The sequence below is a fragment of the Rhinopithecus bieti genome, unplaced genomic scaffold (assembly GCF_001698545.2).
Source record: "Rhinopithecus bieti isolate Rb0 unplaced genomic scaffold, ASM169854v2 scaffold_13348, whole genome shotgun sequence".
NCBI lineage: Eukaryota > Metazoa > Chordata > Mammalia > Primates > Cercopithecidae > Rhinopithecus > Rhinopithecus bieti.
In genome coordinates, this window is record NW_016808764.1 from 6,683,418 (window position 1) to 6,706,162 (window position 22,745).

A 22,745-nucleotide genomic window follows, 5' to 3' on the forward strand; every position below is an offset into this window, starting at 1 on the left:
GCTTCTTATAAAGCTAAACAAATGCATATTACTGAATGATCCCACTCCTAGTTATTTATCTTAAAGAAATGAAACTTTATGCTCACACAAGAACCCGTGAGTATATCAGCTCTATTTGTAATCACTAAAATTTGAAAACCACTCAAATATTCTTTAACAGTTGAATAGATAAACCTTGATACATCCATACAATAAAACACTACTCTGCAATGAAAAAGAATTAACCATTCATATACACAACAATATGGATGACCCTCAAAGGCCCTTTGCCGAGAAAGAGAAAGCACTCTCAAAAGGTTTTCTTGCTGTATGATTCCATTTAGGTATTATTCTTGAAAAGATAAAACTGTAGTGATGAGAAACAGATTGGTGGTTGCCAGGGGCTGAGCATGAGAAGAGGATGTGACTGTGGAGGAGAAGTATGAGGAATTTTTCCTAGGTGATAGAACTCTTCTGTATTCTGATTGTGTGCTCATTACATGAATCTATACATGCATTAAGATGTATAAATTTTTGCACAAGACTGTGCACCAAAAAGTCAATTTTACTGCATATAATTAAACACATAAAATAAATGTTATAGGCAGAAAATAAACTAATAAAAGACACACGAACAGAGAGACAGAGAGAGAGAGAGAGAGAAGGCAATAGTCAAGATGAAAAGGGAACTGGGTAAGAGGAATGCAGAAGGAAAAAGGATGTCATGTTATGATACTAAAAAGTGATTTAAAACAGTAGACTAAATCAAACTATGTAGAAGCAGTAGATAGAGGAGTGCCTACTGCAGAAAACATAATAAGTAATACGGAAACAAGCTTAAGGAGCGCTCCCAATGCGGATGGCAGGGAAAGGGACAAATAAATAAATATAACCACTAAATAAATGACAGAAGTAGAGAACAAATAACATTTATCCATGGGTAAATGGGTATTAGATATTCTTAGAGAAAAGACCAGAGCAAATGGAAAAGCACCTGTACTGTATTCAAAGCAGAGTTCAGGACAAATATATAATATACTATATAAAATGAGTCTTTTAATTATGGTAAGTAAAGTCTGGGGATAAAAAGTAATCATGAGCCTAGAGTCAAAATGCATAACGCAAAAACTAGAAATGAAAGGAGAAATTTATGGAAATACCACAACAGAAGGGCTTTAAAAACATACTTTGTCAGTCTTGGACAGAGAAAAGAGGTTAAGAAAATGGATATAGATAATTTAAATAATATAATTAGAGTGAATATAAAATACCTCTCTATCTTGATTCCTGAACCCTTCAATAAAATAATTACATTTTCTCTAGTATTCACAAAATTAGTGAGATATTAACTTGTTAAGGAAACCCCATTAGATTTCCTCCAAAATGCCCCCAGAAATTGCTCAGCCCGTATTTTCTGATGAAAATAAAACAGAACTAGAAATTAATGACAAAAACATGTAATACCAAAGATTGATGGATAAGTGAGTTGGAGGTAGGAATCAGATGGAAGCCTCAAGAATTGAAATCTTGAAATTGCTTCTGTAAGGAATGGGAAATTAGGGACACCCAATAGGGTTGACAAGCAGTGTGCAGAACCTTGCTGTGGTTGGAGATCATGGATATATAGTGGCATGAAGCCCCCGTGTGTGACACTTTCCCCTGGGGACACTCTCTAGAGCAAATTTCACTCATGGTTGAGAGTATGCACACAGGATATTGAAGAGACAGGAAGGTAAGGACATTTAAGCTGCTGGTCAGAAGTGATTGAATGACTTTTCCATATGGGAAGGGGTAGGGAGGAAGTAAACCCATAGCAATGCACTGATGGACCAGAGAAAAGGAAAGAGTTGAGGAACTGGAGGGTTTGATGAAGTGGGAAAAAAAAAAAAAAAAAAAGCCCGGTAAAGGGAGTAGAAACATAAAAGGATAAAGTATCACTGGAGAGTTCAGAGGAGTTGCCATATGAAACTCCAAATGCCTGGATTGGAGTGGAGAGGTCATAAGAAGAATGGATGATACATTTGCCTTCACATCGTCTATTATTTTCAGACCTCCTCCAAGATTCATTTGTATGAAAATCACATTGGAGGGTACTCTTTTAGCCCTGGAATTTATCTTGATTGTTACATAATTTGGTCTAAATTCTCTGAAAGGATAAAGGAAATCAACATTTGTTGAGCCTCTGCCATGTGCTTTACATTCCACTTTGACACTATTATCCTCTATCATTAGGGTAGTCTTATCATTTATTGTTAAAATTTGGACTCTCTTAAGAGTGTGAGGACAACAGTTCTAAACTGAAGTTGCTCTGGGCAAACAGGGATGGATGGTCACCCCCACTATTATCCAAGAGCCCATTTGAGTTGTCTGTAGCATTGTGAGAATTTGGGGGTGGGGAGACCAAGGTTCAGAGAAGTCATTTGAGTAAGATCACCCAGTTAGTGAGAGTCATGGCAGAGGTAGGATTGACAACCATGTCTGCCTAACTCTGAAGTCCAGCCATTGCTAACTTAGTTCCTGATTCACAACACTAGCTATCCACCATTGCTTCACTAGCTGTGGCTTGACAGGCTCTCTTCTTGACAGACACCATGACAGTCCCAGCTGGAAGTCTGTCTCAACACAGTTAATTAGATGTGTGATAACTGTACCACTGCCAGCAGTGACAGGAAGCCAGCTGTTCTAGGAGCCTGTGGGACCACGATGTGCTAGGGAGGACTTTGATGCTGGATGTGGGCTGCCCAAAGACCCCACGTTTGCTGGTTTTGTAATCAGAGCGTATCAGGTGAAGATTACACAGCGTGGCCAGTTACAGAGGCTGGGAAGGGTTTTCTGAGGGATTCCAGGGCTCATAAAAGCCACAGCATCAGAGAACCTTGGGTTAGAAGGAAGTAATAAGTAAACAGGAATCGATGGGACAAAAATCTAGATTGTAGAGCAAAAGGCTAAAGAAGCTTCCAACTCAGGAAGGTATGGCAGGGCAGGAGGTTTCAAGCAAAGGACCAGGTAGACTGTCAGCCACCAACAGATATCTGAAACAGAAGAGGGCAGGGCAGGGCAGGACAGTGAAAATAGGTTGATGGCTCTGAAATGATTCACCTGTTTAGTCTCTCCCTCCAACCCTGGTTAGGGCATGTGCTGAGGATGTCCAGCTGACCTCAATGAGGTTATCCTGGGTCTGTGTGCTATTCCCCACGGAGCTCATTTTCTGTGTTCTGTGATGCAAACCAGAAGTTTTTAAGTATCACCCTGCAGATCCAATTGCCCTATAAAGTCTTTGGAGGAACAGGATGGGGTCTCTGAAAGCCAGGGCAATAGATTCTTGGAAACTGTCAAAGCACAACTGAATTTATAAGTTGTTTTAATAACACAATACAGTAATACATTCTCTTTGTCAAATATTTAAAATGTGATTGATAAAGCTAAAATCTTTACTCACAACCCTCAAATCAGGGTTCTATACCTGTTCCTCAGAGGTGGACATTATTTTAAATCAATTTTGGGTATATCTTTTCAGACTCTTTTCTACAGATTTACATTCATATATGACCTTGTAGAAAATGCATTTTACTGTACCTTTCTTTTAAATATTTGGAGGGCCTTTAAAAATTTTTTATTCTGACATAATCTCAGAATGACAGAACTTGGCAATAGCAGTAAAAGAAACTTCTATATACTCATTACCTCATGTACTAATTGTTTATATTTTGCCCCATTTGGTTTAGCATTTTCTCTACTAATATATTTTTTTGTATGTGCACATTCTTTTTCTGATCCATCTGAGAGTAAGTTGGGGTCACCGTTTCCACTTATCCTGAGATACTTCAGTTTGTATTTCCCGAGAACAAGAATATTCTTAGTACATTTATTCAAATGAGGAAATGCAACATTGACCCAATGCTATTATCTGACAGTTCAGCTCCAGATTTCACTAATTGAACCACTAATGCCTTCACGCCTTTTTCTTAAACAAAGAGGCAGTATATTGCCCTCATCTTCTTTTCTCAACATGCTTCATCTTGCTTTTTTCAACATGCTTCATCTTGCTTTTTTCAACATGTTTCTGCATATAGATAGCCCAATATTATCAGCATGGGCAAAGTACGTCAAAGTATGAAGGCGCCATAAATTATTTACTGCTTCCCCCATTGATGGGCACTCAGATTATTTCCTACTTTTATCATTGCAGACATCCTCAGGCTGAATGTTAGTGGATATTACTTTGGATTAATGTTCTTTTTTTTCCCTTAATAAATCCTTTATTGGAATGAATTACTGTTTTGAGGACATACAGTGAGGACAAAGCAAGACTCATAATGCTGAGGAAAGTTCCTTCAAAAGGAGTTAAATAAGAGATGCTCCTGACTCACATAATGTGGAATCAGGGTATGAAAGCAGCACAATCATTCCAAGTTTTCTGACAGATAATTGTATCTTCTTAGAAAGAAAAAACAATTAAGGAAGTTCTTGGGGAAGAACAATTCTTGGGAAAATAGTTAACATGCATGCTATATTTTTATGGATTCAGTGCTGTCTTAGGGAACTTGGACCAGAATACAGAGGCCTCGCGTGCTCTAAAGACCCATAGATGGAAACAGGCAGACCTCACCCCACACCCCAAGCCCCACGCCCATAGCAAACAGTGTTCTCTGGACCAGGACACGCTTCTCCTGTACACTTAGCAAACTTCCACCACTGGGGACGTTTGCTATTTCTGCTTTGTGTGAAGCATTTGGTACCATCTGGGCTGGCTGGGTTTCAACAAAGATAGTAAAGAAACATTTATCAAGAAAAATCAAAGTCGGTCTCGCCAAGTGTGGTCTAGAGAGATTTGCTTCCGCGATACATATGCGGCTGTCTTGCTGCTGGGAAACACGACTCAACTTTGAAACGCTTCAGGAGGGACAGCCCTTTGGATCTTAGCCTGCAGCTACTGTCAACTGCTCATGACAGAGTGATTTTAGTAGCCAGAGCTCTTGGAGATGTGAATGCCAGCAGTCTCAGGATCCATTCCACGGCATTCCGTTCCTCGGAATGTTTTGGCCCCTTTGGTAGAGAATAAGCTCAAAAGGATGAAAGTAGAAGAAAGGACCTATAAGGGTGAGGGAAGAGGTGGAGTCATGCCTCAGTGAGTAATGTTTGGCTCTGCAATGATTAGATGCCCAAGAAAAGGTCATTTTTGGCGGCACACAGTGGCTCACACCTGTAATCCTCACACTTTGGGAGGCCAAAGTGGGAGCATCACTCGTGGCCAGGAGTTTGAGACCAGCCTGGGTAACATAGTGAGACCCCATCTCTACAAAAATTTTTCAAAAGTTAGCTGGGTGTAGTGGCACTTGCCTGTAGTCCCAGCTATTCAAGGGGCTGAGGTGGTAGCATCGCTTGAGCACGGGAGATCAAGGCTGCAGTGAGCCGTGATTGCACCACTGTACTCCAGCGAGACCCTGTCTCAAAAAAAAAAAAAAAAAATTACTCTTAAACCACGAGTCTTGAGATTGACAGCTTCGAAATACAACACTCTTGTCCAGCAAAAAGCACTCTAAAAGAGCTGTAAATTCCTTAAGCTTACGTTAGAAGATCTTTTTCCAGTGACTATCCTTGTGGTGGCAGTTCATAAGACTGGGGTGGAGGAGGGGGAGTGGCCTTGCCAGGGAGAAGAAAGATGAGCTGTTTCCTCTTGCCTCTGTGTTGTCAATCAACCAGACAGACAAGCTTCTGGCGCCTCTGAGTATCTCAATCCTGTGTGCGTGCAGCTCACTATGTGATAGATGTGTCACTTCAAGATCCCAGCCTAGAAACTGGTACATGTTATTTTCCTTGGAAGGCTCAAGAAATGAAAGTAACAGTTGGATATTATATTCTATGGGGAAAATGCATGGTTATTTTGAGAAATTATTATTTCTCCAGAACAATGTTACTTAATGCATGTCTTATAGACTGGCAGCATCAGCATCACATGGAAACGTGTTAGAAAAGCATATGGACAGGTTTCACTGCAGACTTAGGGAATCAGAATCTATCTGTGGGGGTGGATGCCAGAGATCTGTGTCTCATGAGTCCTCTGAGTAATTTTTATGTACAAGAAGCTCTCCTGTGGAAGGGTTCAAGTAAACATCAAATACATTGTTAAGAAGAAAACCACAAATTGTTCCATTTGAAGTCAGTCCATCTGGAAATGGTTAAGTCTTCATAATAAAAATAGACAAATAGGCAAGGCACAGTGGCTCACACTTGTAACCCCAGCACTTTGGGAGACCAAGGCCGGAGGATCATTTGCATCCAGGAGTTTGAAACCAGTCTGGGCAACATGGAGAGACCCCCACCTCTACAAACATTTTTTTAAAAAAATTAGTTAGGCATGGGTTGGCAAGCACTTGTAGTCCCAGCTACTTGGAAGGCTGAGATGGGAGGATCACTTGAGCCCGGGAGGTCGAGGCTGCAGTGAGCCATCATCATGTCACTGCACTCCAGCCTGGGTGACAGAGACCCTGTCACACACACACACACACACACACACACCCCAAAAACATAGTGAAAGAGGGCATTGAATATGCATAAGAATAATAACGAAATACCAGTAATATATAACAGTTAACATTTATTGAAGTATTTTCTAAGTTCCAGGTTCTGTGCTAAACATGTATATTCTTTGTCCAATTTTACTCTTGTAACAACCTTATTTTATTGATCAAGAAATTGAGGTTCATATGTGTGATGTAACTGCTTGGTAAGATGCGGACCCTGGGATCTTATAGTCCTGTATCCATGACACCATATGGTCTGTCCTGAGGAAAACATTAACGTTTTATTTTGTCTCCTATATCCCCAGAGCCTAGCAGAATGCTTAGCACTTAGTAGGGACTTGCTTGTTGAACTTAACTGATCAAGGTCAACATCTTGCTTTTGGTATAAAAATGAGATGTAGCCTGCAAGCTGAGATGGAAGATGAATTCAGCCTGTGGAAAAATAGAAGACAGTGCCATATTGCTGGATTGCAGAAAAAATGTCAGCACAGACTAAGTTACAGCTTGCATCCTGGTAGCCAATTCAATGCTTCTCCCATCTCATTTATTCAGTCACAACCCCTTACTAGTTGTATGATTTTAGGGAAGTCAGTCTTATTTTTTTTCCAGCAATGGTCAGCTGTTTGAGTGTAGGAAAAGGACAGAGTAAGAAAGGACAGGTATTTGAATTTAAGTAGGGCTGGGGTATTGTGAGATAAGTAAAATAAAAAGAAAGGGGGCAAGGGAGTTGAGGGTCTTTCCAAGGGAGCAGCTAAAATGCACCATAAAATCAAATCTGGGATGAATGGAATAAAAGCAAGAGGGAATAGGGAGATCAAGAGAGTGTGTTGGGTTCAGGGGACTGATTGGTGGAGAATGGACTGATGAATAGGGGAAGATTTACTGCAGTAGAATAATAGAGCTAATGAACTGGAAAAATAGAAATTGGGGTAAGACAGTAGGGTACTTGAAACTGAGATTGAGAAAGTGGTATAATTTCTGGGATAATAGGCTCCAGAGCATGACCATGGGAGGAGATGACTATGATTGGGGGTGAGCAAAGGTTGCAGGAAGTGAGGGAGTGCTTTCCCTCCTACTTTCCAATATTCTTCCTTCTAATCTGTTTTTCTTGTCATCTTGAATTTACAAAATTTCTGGATTTATTTATGCTGTGGATGTTTTTCCAGCCTTTTGCCTATGGACTGTCTGGGTGCAGGTTATGGGTGATACATGGATAGTAAGTGCATCTTGGTTTAGAGGGTAACTCTTTATTTCTTACTGTACTTCTGGAACACGAGAAAAAAAAGTATTGAATAATGGCTATGGTAATGGGTACCTTTGTCTTATTCCTTACTTTAATGGAATTGCATTTATAATGAATCATGGTACTGTTATTTCAGATAGCCTTTATCCTGTTAAGAAAATTCTCTGCTGTTTCTAGATAACTGCAGTGGTCTTACGGTTTTCTTCTTTGATCTACAAATATGATGAATATATTGAAAATAGATTTCCTAAGGTTGAGCCATCTTTGCATTCCTGATAGGAGTCATTATGTATTCACCTTTTAGCAGATAGTTAGAGTCAATTTGGATTGAATATATTACTGTGGATTGTTCTACTGTAAGTGAGATGATTGACATTGTATCCTTAAGAGCTGTACAATTATCATTTTCTAGTCTCCTTCCATTGACTACCTGCATTACTGGTTTCTGAATTGATTCCTAATTAACTACTTCCTGTGTCTCCAGGCTGATGATTTAGTCTCCCTCATCCTTTCTACGGCCAGTTGCATCTTCACTGCTGATTCCCTGCCTCCTTTTCTTCTCTAAGTTCTTTTTTTTTTTTTTTTTTTTTTTTTTTGATGGAGTCTCGCTCTGTCACCCAGGCTGGAGTGCAGTGGCACAATCTCGGCTCACTGCAAGCTCTGCCTCCTGGGTTCACACCATTCTCCTGCCTCAGCCTCTGGGCAGGCGGGGACCACAGCCGCCTGCCACCACGCATAGCTATTTTTTTTGTATTTTTAGTAGAGACAGGATTTCACCATGTTAGCCTTATAGCCTCCTTTACCTTGGTGTTCTGGACTCAGGGTGGAGCTAAGCTCTAACGCTACTGACATTTTCCCAACCTTCTCTCTATGGGCTGTCTGGGTGCTGGTTATGGGTGATACATGGATAATAGGTGTACCTTGGTTTAGAGGCTAATTCTTCCTTTCTTTTAAGCTTTTCTTTTGAATGGAGGTAAAATTAACATAACATAAAATTAATCATTAACTATTTTTAAATGTACAATTCAGTGACATTTATAGAATATTCACAGTGTTGGACAACCGTCATCTCTATCTAGTTCTCAGAAATTTTCATCACCTCTAAAAGAAACCCTGTATTCATTAAGTAGTCACTCCCCCTTTCCCTTTCCCTCCAGCCCCTGGCAACTATTAATAGTAGTCTACTTTCTGTTTCTATGGATTTACCTGTTTGGAATGTTTCATGTAAATGGAATCATACAATATGTGACCTTTTGTGTTGGGGTACACAAATGTTCATAGCAGCAGTATTCACAACAGCCAAAAAGTGGAAACAGCCCAACTGTGGATCAGCTGCTGAATGGATAAACACAATGTAGGATATCTGTACGATGGAATATTATTCAGTCATGCAAAAAAATGAAGGGCCGATACATGCTATAGTGTGGTGAACTTTGAAAACCTTATGCTAAACTAAAGAAGCCAGCCTTTCCTGTGCGCTTTGTGGAAAATAAGCTTAGAAAACTTACAGTTAATCTTGGTATGGGAAGAGCTGTGTGAAAGTTAGAAATCCATTTTTAACCAACACAGAACAGAGTTGACATCTTATCAGCCCATCTCGTTTTGTGTGCTGCTTCAGCTACGGATGTTAATAAAATTAAATTTCTCACTAAACAAGTGTGATGCCAAAGAACCTTCCACAAGTTCTGCAGCCGTCACTGCTTGGTGCTTAAACACGTTGGACAGTATTAAGGCAAAAACTGCTTTTTCTTTTTCAGTAAGAGATGCTAAAAACCTTGTACCTATGGACCCCAATGGCCTGTCAGATCCCTACGTAAAACTGAAACTGATTCCTGATCCCAAAAGTGAGAGCAAACAGAAGACCAAAACCATCAAATGCTCCCTCAACCCTGAGTGGAACGAGACATTTAGATTGTAAGTGGAAATGACTGCAGTGAGCATGGGTGGTGGAGGTTGGGTTATGGGCCACCTGAGATCAGGGAGTTCCTCTTCCTTTAGCTTCTGTTTCCTTCCTTCCCTACCTCCCTCCTTCTCTGTCTTCTCCCTCCCTCATTCCTCTCTCTCCCTCCCTTCTCTTCCATCTGCAATTTTGTGTTGTGAGCCAAGAAAAAAATTAGAGCTATTTTTTTTAATAGAGATGAGAATGCCTGTGGTGTGCGGGAGTGGGTAGGATAGGAAATGGTGTGATGTGTTGCTAAGTGAAGGCAAGTTGTGGGAGAAATGATGGGGCTCAGGAAACGGGGACATAACCTACAGGGTATGGTGACAGCTTCTCTAGAGCTGGGTTTATGGATGATGCTTGGCTTGCAGCCTGCTGGGACATCTCCACCAGCCTCCCTTGAGGGTCTTCCCTGGCCAGGGCTCCAAGAATCTGGGAGTCTCTTTCTTATACATCTAGGCGTCAGGAGTTAGTTATAACAGCCAATTCACTGAGCATATATGATGTGTGACAAACACTGGGTTAAGCGATCTGATTTCATCGACTCATTTTATTCCCAATGTAGCAATAGGGTTTATAGAGGTTAAAGAGTATGCCAAAGTCCCATAGCAAATATGGAGTGGAGTGGAATTCAGCTTCTGGCAGTCTGACTTTAGAGGTCATACGTTTTTAGCCACCAGCTAGAAGCACGGTTCCTTGTCCTGTCTCCTCTTCCCTCTCTCAGGGCAAAGCTGGGCCCCTTCTTAGCCTCAGTCAAGAACATGTCTCAGAACAGGCAATTTCCCCAGGATTTTTCTCCATACATTTCCTCAGCCTCATTCTCAACCCACCTGTGTGCAGATAGAAACCATACACACCCAGTTATGCAACTGATACCTGTATTTCTTATAGGCAATAGGAATTCCTGAATATCCTGAACCCTATTAAGACATAAGATAACAAAAGTAGTTAGAACTGTTCATGTCGTAGCCAATCTAGGGCCTCTGCCTATTTAAGCCACAGGCTGTCAAACAGAAAAAGCTCTCACTCCCTGGAGAGCTAGCCTGGGATGGAAACTGAATATGTTTCTTTCAGCAGCTTGTAATCTGTAAAAATTTCTACCTCCAGGTCTTGTCCTCTTGTACATTTCTTCTGCTTGAAAAATTACTACGACTTCCACTGATGTCTTTTCTTTTTCTCTATGCAGTCAGCTGAAAGAGTCGGACAAAGACAGACGACTGTCAGTAGAGATTTGGGATTGGGATTTGACCAGCAGGAATGACTTCATGGGATCTTTGTCCTTTGGGATTTCTGAACTTCAGAAAGCCAGTGTTGATGGCTGGTAAGTAAGATTTTGCTTTGAAAGCTGCCGTACAGCTTGCTCCATCAAACATGGGGTCAAGTATGTTTTCCTTTTCTCCACAAATTGAAATAGTAAAGCAGAGTCCCAAAGTGAAGTCTGGCTGATTGGATCTGCCTCACAGATATGTTTTGTTTGGTCCTTGTACCAAAAACAAAAAAGAAAGAGGCCAGGTGTAGTGTCTCACACCTGTAATTCCAGCACTCTGGGAGGCCAAGGCAGGTGGATCACTTGAGGTCAGGAGTTCAAGACCAGCCTGGGCAACATGGCGAAACCACATCTCTACCAAAAACATGAAAAATTAGCTGGGCATGGCGGTGTGTGCCTATAGTCCCAGCTACTCGGGAGGCTGAGATGGGAGGATCACTTGAACCCTGGAGGTAGAGGTTATAGTGAGCAAGTTGGTCAGAGATTGAGCCACTGCACTCCAGCCTGGGTGACAGAGTGAGAGAGAGAGAGAGAGAGAGAGAGAGAGAGAGAGAGAGAGAGAGAAGGAAGAAGGAAGAAGGAAGAAGGAAGAAGGAAGAAGGAAGAAGGAAGAAGGAAGAAGGAGGAAGGAGGAAGGAGGAAGAAGGAAGAAGGGAAAGGGAAGGAAAGGAAGAAGAAAGAAAGAGGGAAAGCAGGAAGGAAGGAAGGAAGGAAGGAAGGGGAGAATGGAGGGAGGGACAGGGGGAGGGAGGGAGAGAGGGAATTAGTTCTAGCATTTTAAAAATCTGGGGGTAGAAGACAACAATTGAGAACAGTTGACTAGTTAATGCCCCCTTTAGCCAGTACATGGATTTTCTATTTGTCACCATCCTCACCACTCCCTATTTTGTTACATCTGGCCCACTTTACTAAACTATATGATGCGACTGGAACTGCCCAGTGGCTTCTTCATGCCTGCTGCCCAGACAGAGCCGATTTATCAAGACAGGAGGATTGCAATAGGGAAAGAGTTTTACGCACATAGAGCCAGCTAAATGGGAGAACAGGGTTTTTTTATGACTCAAATCAGCCTCCCTGAAAATTTGGAAGCTAGGGCTTTTCAAAGATAGTTTGGCAAAGCGTAGGGTGGCTAGGGAATGGGTGCTGCTGACTGGTTGGGGATGCAGTAATAGGGGTGTGAGAAGTGGTCCTCGTGCGCTGAGTCCACTCTGGGTGGGGCCACAGGACTAGTAGGCAGGTCCAGATGGGGTAGTCTGATAGTCAGAAAGGCAAAAGTCTGAAAAGACATCTCAAAAGGCCAATCTCAGGTTCTACAATAGTGATGTTATCTGCAGGAGTAACTGGGGAAGTTGGAAATGTTGTGACCTCTGGGATAAAGGCTGATAATAATCCATGTCTACATCTTAGCAGAATTCAAGCTCCTTTCATTTTCCTAACTTGGCAATATTTCATTAGTTTTACAAAGGCAGTTTAGTTTTGGGGAAGGGCTGTTATCATTTAAAATATACAACAAATGTCTTTCAAAGTTAGGTTGGCGGTCTGGTTGGGGTGGAGCCATTGGTTATCAGAAATGTAGAAGAGACGTCTCAAAAGGCCAATTTTAGGTTCTACAATAGTGATTTTATCTGCAGGAGTCATTGGGAAAGTTGCAAATCTTGTGGCCTCTGGAATAATGGCTGGCAATCCTTTATGTCTACACCGTAGCAGAATTCAGGCTCCTCTCATCCTCCTAACCTAGTGGTCTCTCATTAGCTTTATGAAGGTAGTTTCATTTTGGGCAAGGGTTATTATCATTTAAAATATACACTAGGCCGGGCGCAGTGGCTTACCCCTGTATTCCCAGCACTTTGGGAGGCTGAGGTGGGTAGATCACGAGCTCAGGAGATCGAGACCATCCTGGCCAACACGGTGAAACCCTGTCTCTGCTAAAAATACAAAAATTAACTGGGCGTGGTGGCATGTGCCTGTAGTCCCAGTTACTCAGGAGGCTGAGGCAGGAGGACCACCTGAACCCAGGAAGCAGAGGCTGCAGTGAGCCGAGATCATGCCACTGTGCTTCAGCCTGGGTGACAGAGCAAGACTCCATCTCAAAATAAAATAAAACAAAATAAAATAAATAAAATAAACATTAAATCTGTCCCAAAGTTAACTTGGCCCAAGCCCAGGAAAGAGTAAGGGCAGCTTGGAGGTTAAAGGCAAGATGGGGGTTAGTTAGATCAGATCTCTTTCACTGACATCATTTTCTCACTGTTACACTTTCTGCAAAGACAGTTTCATGACTGGCTCCATGCACATCAGAGTGGCTTGTACACTTCACCTAAAAGATATGTGCAACCCACTGTCAGATTGTGTCTGGGAAGCTGCTGCTTCCTTGGGATATATATATATATCCTTCAGTAGTACCAACAGAGAGGCTGGGTAAGCCCCCTTGGCAACCGTTTCACAGTTAACTGAGTCAAGGAGTCAGAAGAAATAGCTCAACCTGCCGCTATAACTTTGGGAGAAGTGGCAATTGGGCTGCTATTACTTCTTCAAGATAAATTGTCTCATATCTGGATTGTCTCATTCAGGACTTTTTCAGCTTCAAGTGAAAGAAAATAAAAATCAAACTGGTTTAGCAAGAAAGAGATGTATCATTTGGACCACACACACATCTTTCCATCGTTCACCTTATGACTTCCTTGTCTTGGCTCTGTATTTCATCTTAGGCTTTTCTTGAAAAATATATTGAGTGTACACTAGGTGCTGGTCACGAGAGACACATCGAGGTATAAGACAGATATGACTTTATGGAGCGTAGCTTATGGCAGAGAGTGGGATGGGCAGATAAACTATGAACAAGGAATTACGCAAATGACAAATCAATGACAACATGATGGAAGATGTGAAGAAGACAGGAGCTGAGAGTTTTGAACCCGAAAGTATCTGAGACAGATTTCAATCAATTTAGAAAGTTTATTTTGCCAAGGTTGAGGATGCGCCAGTGACACAGACTCAGGAGATCCTGATGACATAGGCCCAAGGTGGATGGGGTACAACTTGCTTATGTACATTTTAGGGAGAAATAAGACATCAGTCAGTACACGTGAGATTTACATTGGCTCAATCTGGAAAGGCAGGACAACTCAAAGTGGGACGAGGAGGTGCTTCCAGGTCATAGGTAGATTTTACAATTTTCTGATTGGCTATTGGCTGAATGAGCTGTTATCAATAGAAAGGAATGTCTGGATTACATAAGGAGTTGTGCAGACCAACGTTTTATCACGAAGATGAAGCTTCCAGGTAGCAGGCTTCAGAGAGACTAGATTGTAAATGTTTCTTATCAGACTTCAGGTCTGTGTTGATGTTAATGCTGGTTGACTTTTCCTGAATTCCAAAAGGAAGGGGGTATAATGAGACATCATGTCCAACCCTCCCTTCTCATCATGACCTGAAACAGTTTTTCAGGTTAAATTTGGAATGCCCTTGGCTGAGAGGAGGGGTCCATTTACATGGCTAGGGGGCTTAGAATTTTATTTTGGGTTTACAGAATGTACCCCAAAAGATTTGTGTTAAATCACATTTCACAAATGGTTAAAAACATAGTTCTCATAAAATAGATAATGGGCATTGGCCAAAGATTTCCTTAGCTCACTAAGGAGAAAAGCAGCAGGATGAATGAATGATTCCACAGAAGGTTTGAGAAACTGATGTTTGTGTAATCAGTAGAAAAAGAAATGCTGAAATAACTTTGCTCAGTTAAATATAAAACTGACTGATAGGCCGGGCACGGTGGCTCAAGCCTGTAATCCCAGCACTTTGGGAGGCCGAGGCGGGCGGATCACGAGGTCAGGAGATCGAGACCATCCTGGCTAACACGGTGAAACCCCGTCTCTACTAAAAAAAATACAAAAAACTAGCCAGGCGAGGTGGCGGGCGCCTGTAGTCCCAGCTTCTCGGGAGGCTGAGGCAGGAGAATGGCGTAAACCCGGGAGGCAGAGTTTGCAGCGGGAGGGCAGGTTAAGTGCAGTCGAGCTATCATGAGGCCACTGAGCACCTCCAGCCTAGCTGACTCAGAGCGAGACCCCCCCTCTTTCTGCAAAATAAAAAAATAAAATAAAAAAAACTGCTGATAGATCAGGACAATAGAATTCACAGAGCTTTTGGGGTTATGTCTATCTACTAGACTGAGAAAAATAAAAATATACAAACAAAAATTTTGGCCAGGCATGGTGGTTCACGCCTATAATCCCAACACTTTGGGAGGCCGAGGTGGTCAGATCACCTGAGGTCAGGAGATCACCTGAGGTCAGGAGACCAGCCTGGCCAACATGGTGAAACCCCGTCTCTACTAAAAATACAAAAATTAGATGGGTGTGGTGGCCCATGCCTGTAATCCCAGCTACTTGGGAGGCTGAGGCAGGAGAATCACTTGAACCCAGGAGGCAGAGGTTGCAGTGAGCTGAGATTGCGCCACTGTACTCCAGCTGGGCAACAGAGCGAGACTCCATCTCAAAGAAAAAAAAAAAAAAGATCTCAACTCAGTTTTCTAAAAGTTAACATCTGTCATTGCAGACTAGGGAGGCCATCTGGGCCTGACTTGATGGTGAATAATAAATTAAACAAAGTAATATTACTGTGAGGAAAGAAATAGCTAATTAGAAAATGCTCTAGCATGACATTAAAAGTTTACACGATCGTCTTTTTGTTTTTTTTTCCCCCCAAGCTTTGGATATTTTCCCTAACATACGAATGACTTGGCTTCGTAGGGTCTACATCAGTCACTCACAGTGGGCATTTCATTCTCATTTTAAATCAAACGTAAAGAGGTTAAAGAGAAAGAATGTATGATCCTCAGGGGGTATGTGACAGGAGAAAACGTAATAATAATTATTATAATAACAATAGCTACTACTCATTGACTCTTAATAGATGTTAATAGATGCCAGGCTCTGGGTCCAGCATTTCCGGATGTCGTGGAGTCACACTTTTACACAGCACTGATCAGGTGTGCAGAAAAAAATAAAGCTTTTTTCTTTTCTATAATGGACTTAGACTTTCTCATGCACTTTTGTGAGCTCCTGGTGACCAAGGAGAAGGGCCTCTGTATGCTGCGTGTGGTACTTTCTGAGCTTCACTGCTTCACTTTTCTGACTGGCCCCTGTTAACAGCAAAACCAAGCTCTGTAAAATAGTTCAAAGAAGTTTATTCTGAGCCAATATAAGTGACTGTGTCCTGGAGAAACAAACCCAAGAAGCTTTGAATAAGTGGTCCTGAGGTGGTTAGATTACAGTTTGGTTTTACACATTCCGGGGAGGCAGAAGTTACAGGCAAAGACATAAATCAATACATGGAGATTATAAATTGGTTTGGGCCCAAAAGGCAGGATAGCTTTAAATGGGTTATAGGAGATTCTTTAATTTGCAGTTGGTTAGAGTAAGGCTTTGCTAAAACTTGGAGTTTACAGGAAGAAATACTTTACATTGGCTGGGCGCGGTGGCTCATGCCTTCACTCCCAGCACTTTGGGAGGCTGAGGCAGGTGGATCATTTGAGGTCAGGAGTTCGAGACCAGCCTGGCCAACATGGTGAAACCCCATCTCTACTCAAAATGCAAAAAAATTAGCAAGCTGTGGTGGTACATGCTTGTAATCTAGGCTATTCTGGAGGCTGACCAGGAGAATTGCTTGACACAGGAGGCGGAGGTTGCAGTGAGCTGAGATCACGCCACTCCACTCTAGCCTGGGCGACAGAGTGAGACTCCATGTTTTATGTTGAGGATGCATGCAGCAAGATGGATTGCCTACGGTGTGACTGCGCCTTTGCCTGGCCTGGCCTTAGTCCTGTTTATAATCTGGTATTTTATTGCCACAAAGAGTCTGTTTTGTCAGTCTTATGATCTCTATTTTAACATTCATGTTAGTCCATTGTTGTATCTAAACTCCAAAAGAGAGGGGGTATAACGAGACATGTCCAATCTCCTTTCTCTCATGGCTGACAATTCCATTCTTAAGGTTTTTCTTACATCCTCTTGGCCAAGGAGGGGAGAATATTCTGTCAGTTGGGGGGGCCTTAAGATTTTATTTTTAGCCTACATTTCTAAACCAGTGCCCACTGAAGCGGGACTGGTCCCGCTAGCTTTGGGGCATCATTCTGGCTTTGTGCTGGAGATCCTGGCCTGTTGCTTCCTCTTGTGAGTTCCCTCCATGCAGCGCCCTCTCTGTCCCACTCCTAGGCCACTGTTGGGCCTGGTTCAGGGAGGGCCAGGAGCCTGCCTGAGTCCTCCCCCTGGGGAGCCTTTTCTGCTCCTGCTGCTGCTGGAATGATGATGCCTGGTGCATGGATAGGTCTCTGGCCAGCGTTCCAGCCGAGGAGGAGGAAAATCCACCTCTCCCCACCACCTGTCCTTTCTCCTTCCCAAGGTTTTCTAAGCCCTAAAGGGAAGGGCTTCTCCTGTAATCACCCAATGAGTTCATCTAGAGCTGATTCACTGAGAGGGCAATATTTTAGCAGAGAAAGCGTTTAATAAACACAGTGCCAGCCAAGCAGAAGGATGGGAGTTTATTACTCAAATCGGCCTCCTCCAAAATTCAAAGACTAGGGTTTTTCAAGGATAGTTTGGTGGGAAGTAGGGCTAGGGAATGGGGAATGCTGGTTGGTGGGTTGAGAGTGAAATCACAGGGGGTCAAAGCTGTCTTCTCATGCTGAGTCAGTTCCTGGGTGAGGATCACAAGACCAGGTAAGCCAGTTTTGTTGTATGGGTTCCTGGTCTGGATGGCACCAGCTGGTCCATCAGAATGCAGGGTCTGGAAAATATTTCCAACACCAATTTTAGGTCAATAATAGTGATTTTATCTATAGGAGCAATTGGGGAGATCATGAATCTTATGACCTCTGGCTACATGTCTCTGGAGCCAGAATTCTAACTTTGTGGCTAATATGTTAGTTTTACAAAGGCAGTTTTAGTCCCCAAGCAAGGAGATGGTTAGTTTTGGGAAGGAGCTGTTATTGTCTTTGTTTTAAAGTTAAGCTAATGGCCAGGTGTGGTGGCTCATATCTGTAATCCCAGCAGTTTGGGAGTGCCAAGGTGGGAGGATTGTTTCAGTTCAGGAGTTAGAGACCAGCTTGGGCAACACAGTGAGATCCTGTTGCAACAAAAAATTTAGCCAGGCATAGCGGCATGCACCTGTGCTCCCAGCTACTCAGGAACCTGAGGTGGGAGGATCACTTGGGCTCAGGAGGTCGAGGCTGCAATGAGCTGTGATTGTGCCCCCGTACTCCAGCCTCGGCAACAGAGAAAGACCATGTCTCAAAGTAAATAAAGAAACAAATACAAATAAAAAATGAAGTGGAACTGAAACTAAATGCTTCCCATAGTTGGCTTGGCCTAGGCCCAGGAATGGACAAGGACATCTTAGAGATTAGAAGCAGATGGAGTTAGTTAGGTCCGATTTCTTACACTGTCGTAACTTTTGTATGTCATATTTCTCTTACTGTCATAATTCTTGCAAAAGTAGTTTAACTCCCACACATGCCATATCCTTCTTCCTGGGCTAGTGCCTGCCTTGTCTACTCCCCTAAGGCAGAGAGCAGGGAAGAAAAAAAATGGTTTAAGAATAGGGATAGTGTATCAGGAGTAAGCCCAAAATATTACTGCATTTACACTTAGATGATCATTTAATTCTCCAGTTATTCTAGATAGAGCATCATTTCCAAGGATCAGAATAGTTCAGCAACATGTTAGGGACACACAGCTTCTAAGCAACGGTTCTGGGTTCAGGTCCAGGATTCTATGATGCCAGAGTCTAAGCATATACAAATCCCATTCTGCCTCCTGATACAGGGGTAGGTGGAAGGCTAGAGGGTAGACAGCTTGGGTTTGATTTTGGCTTTCCTGACTGGGTGGAGGCTTTGTGACCTCAGGTGAGCCACTTCACCTGTCTGTACTACAGCCTTCACAGCAGGTATGCCACCCATCATATTGATTACAACACCCCCTATTCTCCATCCACCACTTAGGATAGGTGTGAAGTTGATGACACAATAGTTGGAAGGGAACTTTTCCAAAATAAAAGCCCTCTTCAGATTCCGCAGATAGAAGTCCTCTTCAGATTTACGGCCAAGACATTTGCGATGCTGTCTTGACTAAATGGACCAGATCCTAGACATTTGGATTCTTGCCCCTGGGATTCCTTGAACACTATGTGATCTTGAGTAAGTCTCACACCCTTTCTGAGACTCAGTTTCACCATTTAGAAGGGGATGGGCTCCACCAGCTCTTCTGTTGTGCTGTAATTTAAGACCGTGTGGCAGAAACAGCAGATGCAGCTGTGAAAGCTCCCAGATGTGGTACACTAGCCCCAGGCCCCCTGTCTGCATCTGCCTCTTGGCCAGTTGCCCTGTATCTGTTGTCAAATCCTCCTCTTTGTTTCTAATTTTGCTTATTTATACTGTCTCCTTTCTTTCCCCTTGATTTTCCAGAGGTTCATCTGTTTTATTTACTTATTTATTTTCTTCAAGAAATTAACTCTGGGATTTGTGTATCAATTCTGTTTGTTTTCTCCTTTTCTGTAGGTTTATTTTGTGTTTGGCTTTGACTTTCAGTTTAATATTTTACTAAATTATTTTTTCTTCTTTTGCCTAACTCTGCTCTTTAAAAATAATGAATAGCTTTTTTTGTTTGTTTGTGTGTTTTTGTTTTGAGATGGAGTCTTGCTCTGATGCCCAGGCTGGAGTGCAGTGGCACAATCTCTGCAGGTTTAAGTGACTCTCCTGTCTCAGTCTCTTGAGTAGCTGGGATTACAAGTGCCTGCCACCACGCCCGGCTAATTTTTGTATTTTTAGTAGAGACAAGGTTTCACCATGGTAGCCAGGCTGGTCTTTTTTTTTTTTTTTTGAGACGGAGTCTCGCTCTGTCGCCCGGGCTGGAGTGCAGTGGCCGGATCTCAGCTCACTGCAAGCTCCGCCTCCCGGGTTTACGCCATTCTCCTGCCTCAGCCTCCCGAGTAGCTGGGACTACAGATGCCCGCCACCTCGCCCGGCTAGTTTTTTGTGTTTTTTAGTAGAGACGAGGTTTCACCGTGTTAGCCAGGATGGTCTCGATCTCCTGACCTCGTGATCCGCCCGCCTCGGCCTCCCAAAGTGCTGGGATTACAGGCTTGAGCCACCGCGCCCGGCCCAGGCTGGTCTCGAACTCCTGACCTCAGGTAATCCTCTCACTTTGGTCTCCCAAAATGTTGGGATTACAGATGTGAGCCACCACACCTGGCCAAAAATAATGAACAAGCATTTAAGGGAATAAATGTTTCCTCTAAGTTTTGATATGCTAACATTCTGGCTTTTGCTGCTTCCTTGAGGGCCTGCAGTTGAGTTTTTAGTTTCTTTTCTAACATGCTTTAATTTAGGCATTTTTTTAAACCCCTAGAATTAGATTTCTGTTTAAATTTTTATTATTGATGTTAAGTTACTGTTTTAGTGCTTTCAAGTTAGAGAATATGGCCTGTGTACTTTTCCTTTTTCCTCTGATTTTCTTTCCTTTTCTTTCAGCATAGCTTAGTATTTGTTCAATGTTGTTAAAAGTTCTGTGGACTTTCAAGAAAAAGATTATATTAACTGTTTGTAGAGTGTACTTTTTTTTTTTGTGGAGAAAGAATAAACCTTTTTTCAACTTTCATTTTAGATTCAGGGGATACATGTACACATTTGTTACCTGGGTATATTGCATGATGCTGAGGTTTGGAGTATGAATGATTCCATCACCCAGGTACTGACCATAATACCCAATAGTTAGTTTTTCAATCCTTGTCTTCCCCTCCCCTCTCCCCTCTGTAGTACCTAGCGTCTGTTGTTGTCATCTGTGTGCCCATGAGTATAGGGTATACATTTATTCATTCCAATGTATTCTAAGGTCCATATTTTTTTTTTTTTTTTTTCTGAGTCAGAGTTTTGCTCTTGTTGCCCCGGCTGGAGTGCAATGGCGCGATCTCAGCTCACCACAACCTCCACTTTCCGGGTCCAAGGGATTCTCCTGCCTCAGCCTCCTGAGTAGCTGTGATTACAGACCTGCACCACCATGCTCAGCTAATTTTGTATTTTTAGTAGAGACGGGGCTTCTCCATGTTGGTCAGGCTGGTCATGAACTCCCGACCTCAGGTGATCCACCCGCCTCGGCCTCCCGAAGTGCTGGGATTCCAGGTGTGGGCCACCGCGCCCGGCCAAGGTCCAGATCTTTTATAACTCCATATTGTCCTTTTGTTTGCTTGAGCTAAATGTGTAGTGCTTATTACGTTTCTTCAGGCAAAATGATTCAAAAGCATTCTTTTTATTTCTAAGAGTTCTTGCCTTATCTGTGCATGGCAATATTATTAACCCCATAACTCTACAAATCTTATTATATTGACATGAAGTTATCTTTGTTGCAGCTAATGCATTTTCTCTATAATTTTACTTTGTTGCTGGTATTCATTCATTCATTTATTCATTGAATATACAGAGTGAATACCTGCTGTGCTGAAGAGACACTAATGAGCAAAACAGCCAAGAACCCTGTGGCCTCATGGAGTTTTCTTTCTAGTTGAAGAAAAATAAACAATAGTAAATGAACAAAAATAAGTAGTAAAACATGGCATGTTTGAGGCTGATAAGTGCCATAGAGAAAAGTAAACAAGAAATGGGGACAAGGAATCTTGGGGAGTGGGGGCATTCAGATTTTATAGGAAATTCAGGAAAGGACTCACTGAAAAGGTAACATACAGCAAAGATCTAAAGCAGGTGAGGAGTGAGCTGTGTGGATATCTAGGGAGAGGTTGTCTCAGACAGAGAGGACGGCAAATGCAAGGGCCCTGAGGCAGGAGTGCACCTGGCAAGTTGGAAGAGCAGTAAAGAGGCTCGTGTAGCTGGAGCTGGATCCATGAGGGGAGACTGGAGGAGGATTAGGTCTGGGAGGATATATATGGGGAGAGGGTTGGCAGATCCTGCGGGCCTTGTCAGGACTTTGTCTTCTGCTCTGAAGAAGACGGGGAGCCAAGGAGTTAATGAGATCGAACTGACCTTTGCATGTGTCTTTTTTGGTTGTGGTGTGGTGGATTCCTTTTCCCTAGTAGGTCCTTTCCCATTCTTTCATGTCTAATCTTTCTAAGTCCTTTGGTCTTGTGTAACAAGTGGCACATTGTTAGAATTTTTTTTTTCTTTTCTTTTAGAGACAGAGTCTCCCTCTGTCGCCCAGGCTGGAGTGCAGTGGCGTGATCTCAGCTTACTGCAACCTCTGCCTCCTGGATTCAAGCAATTCTCCTGCCTCAGCCTCCCGAGTAGCTGGGATTACAGGCACCTGCCACCACGCCCGGCTAATTTTGTTTTTAGTAGAGACAGGGTTTCACCATGTTGGCCAGGCCGGTCTCGAACTCCTGACCTCATGATCTGCCCACCTCAGCCTCCCAAAGTGGTGCTGGGGTTACAGGAGTGAGCCGCCGTGCCCGGCCTTGTTTTTTTGTTTTTATTGTTTTTTTTTTTTTTTTTTTTACTTTAAGTTCTGGGATACATGTGCAGAACGTGCAGGTTTGTTACATAGGTATACATATGCCTTGGTGGTTTGCTGTACCTATCAACCTGTCATCTAGATTTTAAGACCCGCGTGCATTAGGTATTTGTCTTAATGCTCTCCCTCCCCTTGCCCCCCACCCCCGACAGACCCCAGTGTGTGATGTTCCCTCCTTGTGTCCATGTGTTCTCATTGTTCACACTTATGAGTGAGAACATGTGGTGTTTGGTTTTCTGCTCCTGTGTTAGTTTGCTTAGAATGATGGTTTCCAGCTTCATCC

The 22,745-nt window shown here is 42.7% G+C and overlaps 1 protein-coding gene across 1 annotated transcript in view; it reads left to right on the forward strand.

Annotated features, from left to right (window-relative positions):
• PRKCB (protein kinase C beta) overlaps nt 1–22,745 on the forward strand; it is a 397,470-nt gene that overhangs the window by 258,198 nt on the left and 116,527 nt on the right. The window contains exons 10-11 of the mRNA XM_017887175.1: nt 9,504–9,660; nt 10,872–11,006. Coding sequence (XP_017742664.1) covers nt 9,504–9,660; nt 10,872–11,006 — 292 coding nt within the window. The remainder of the gene's footprint in view (nt 1–9,503; nt 9,661–10,871; nt 11,007–22,745) is intronic.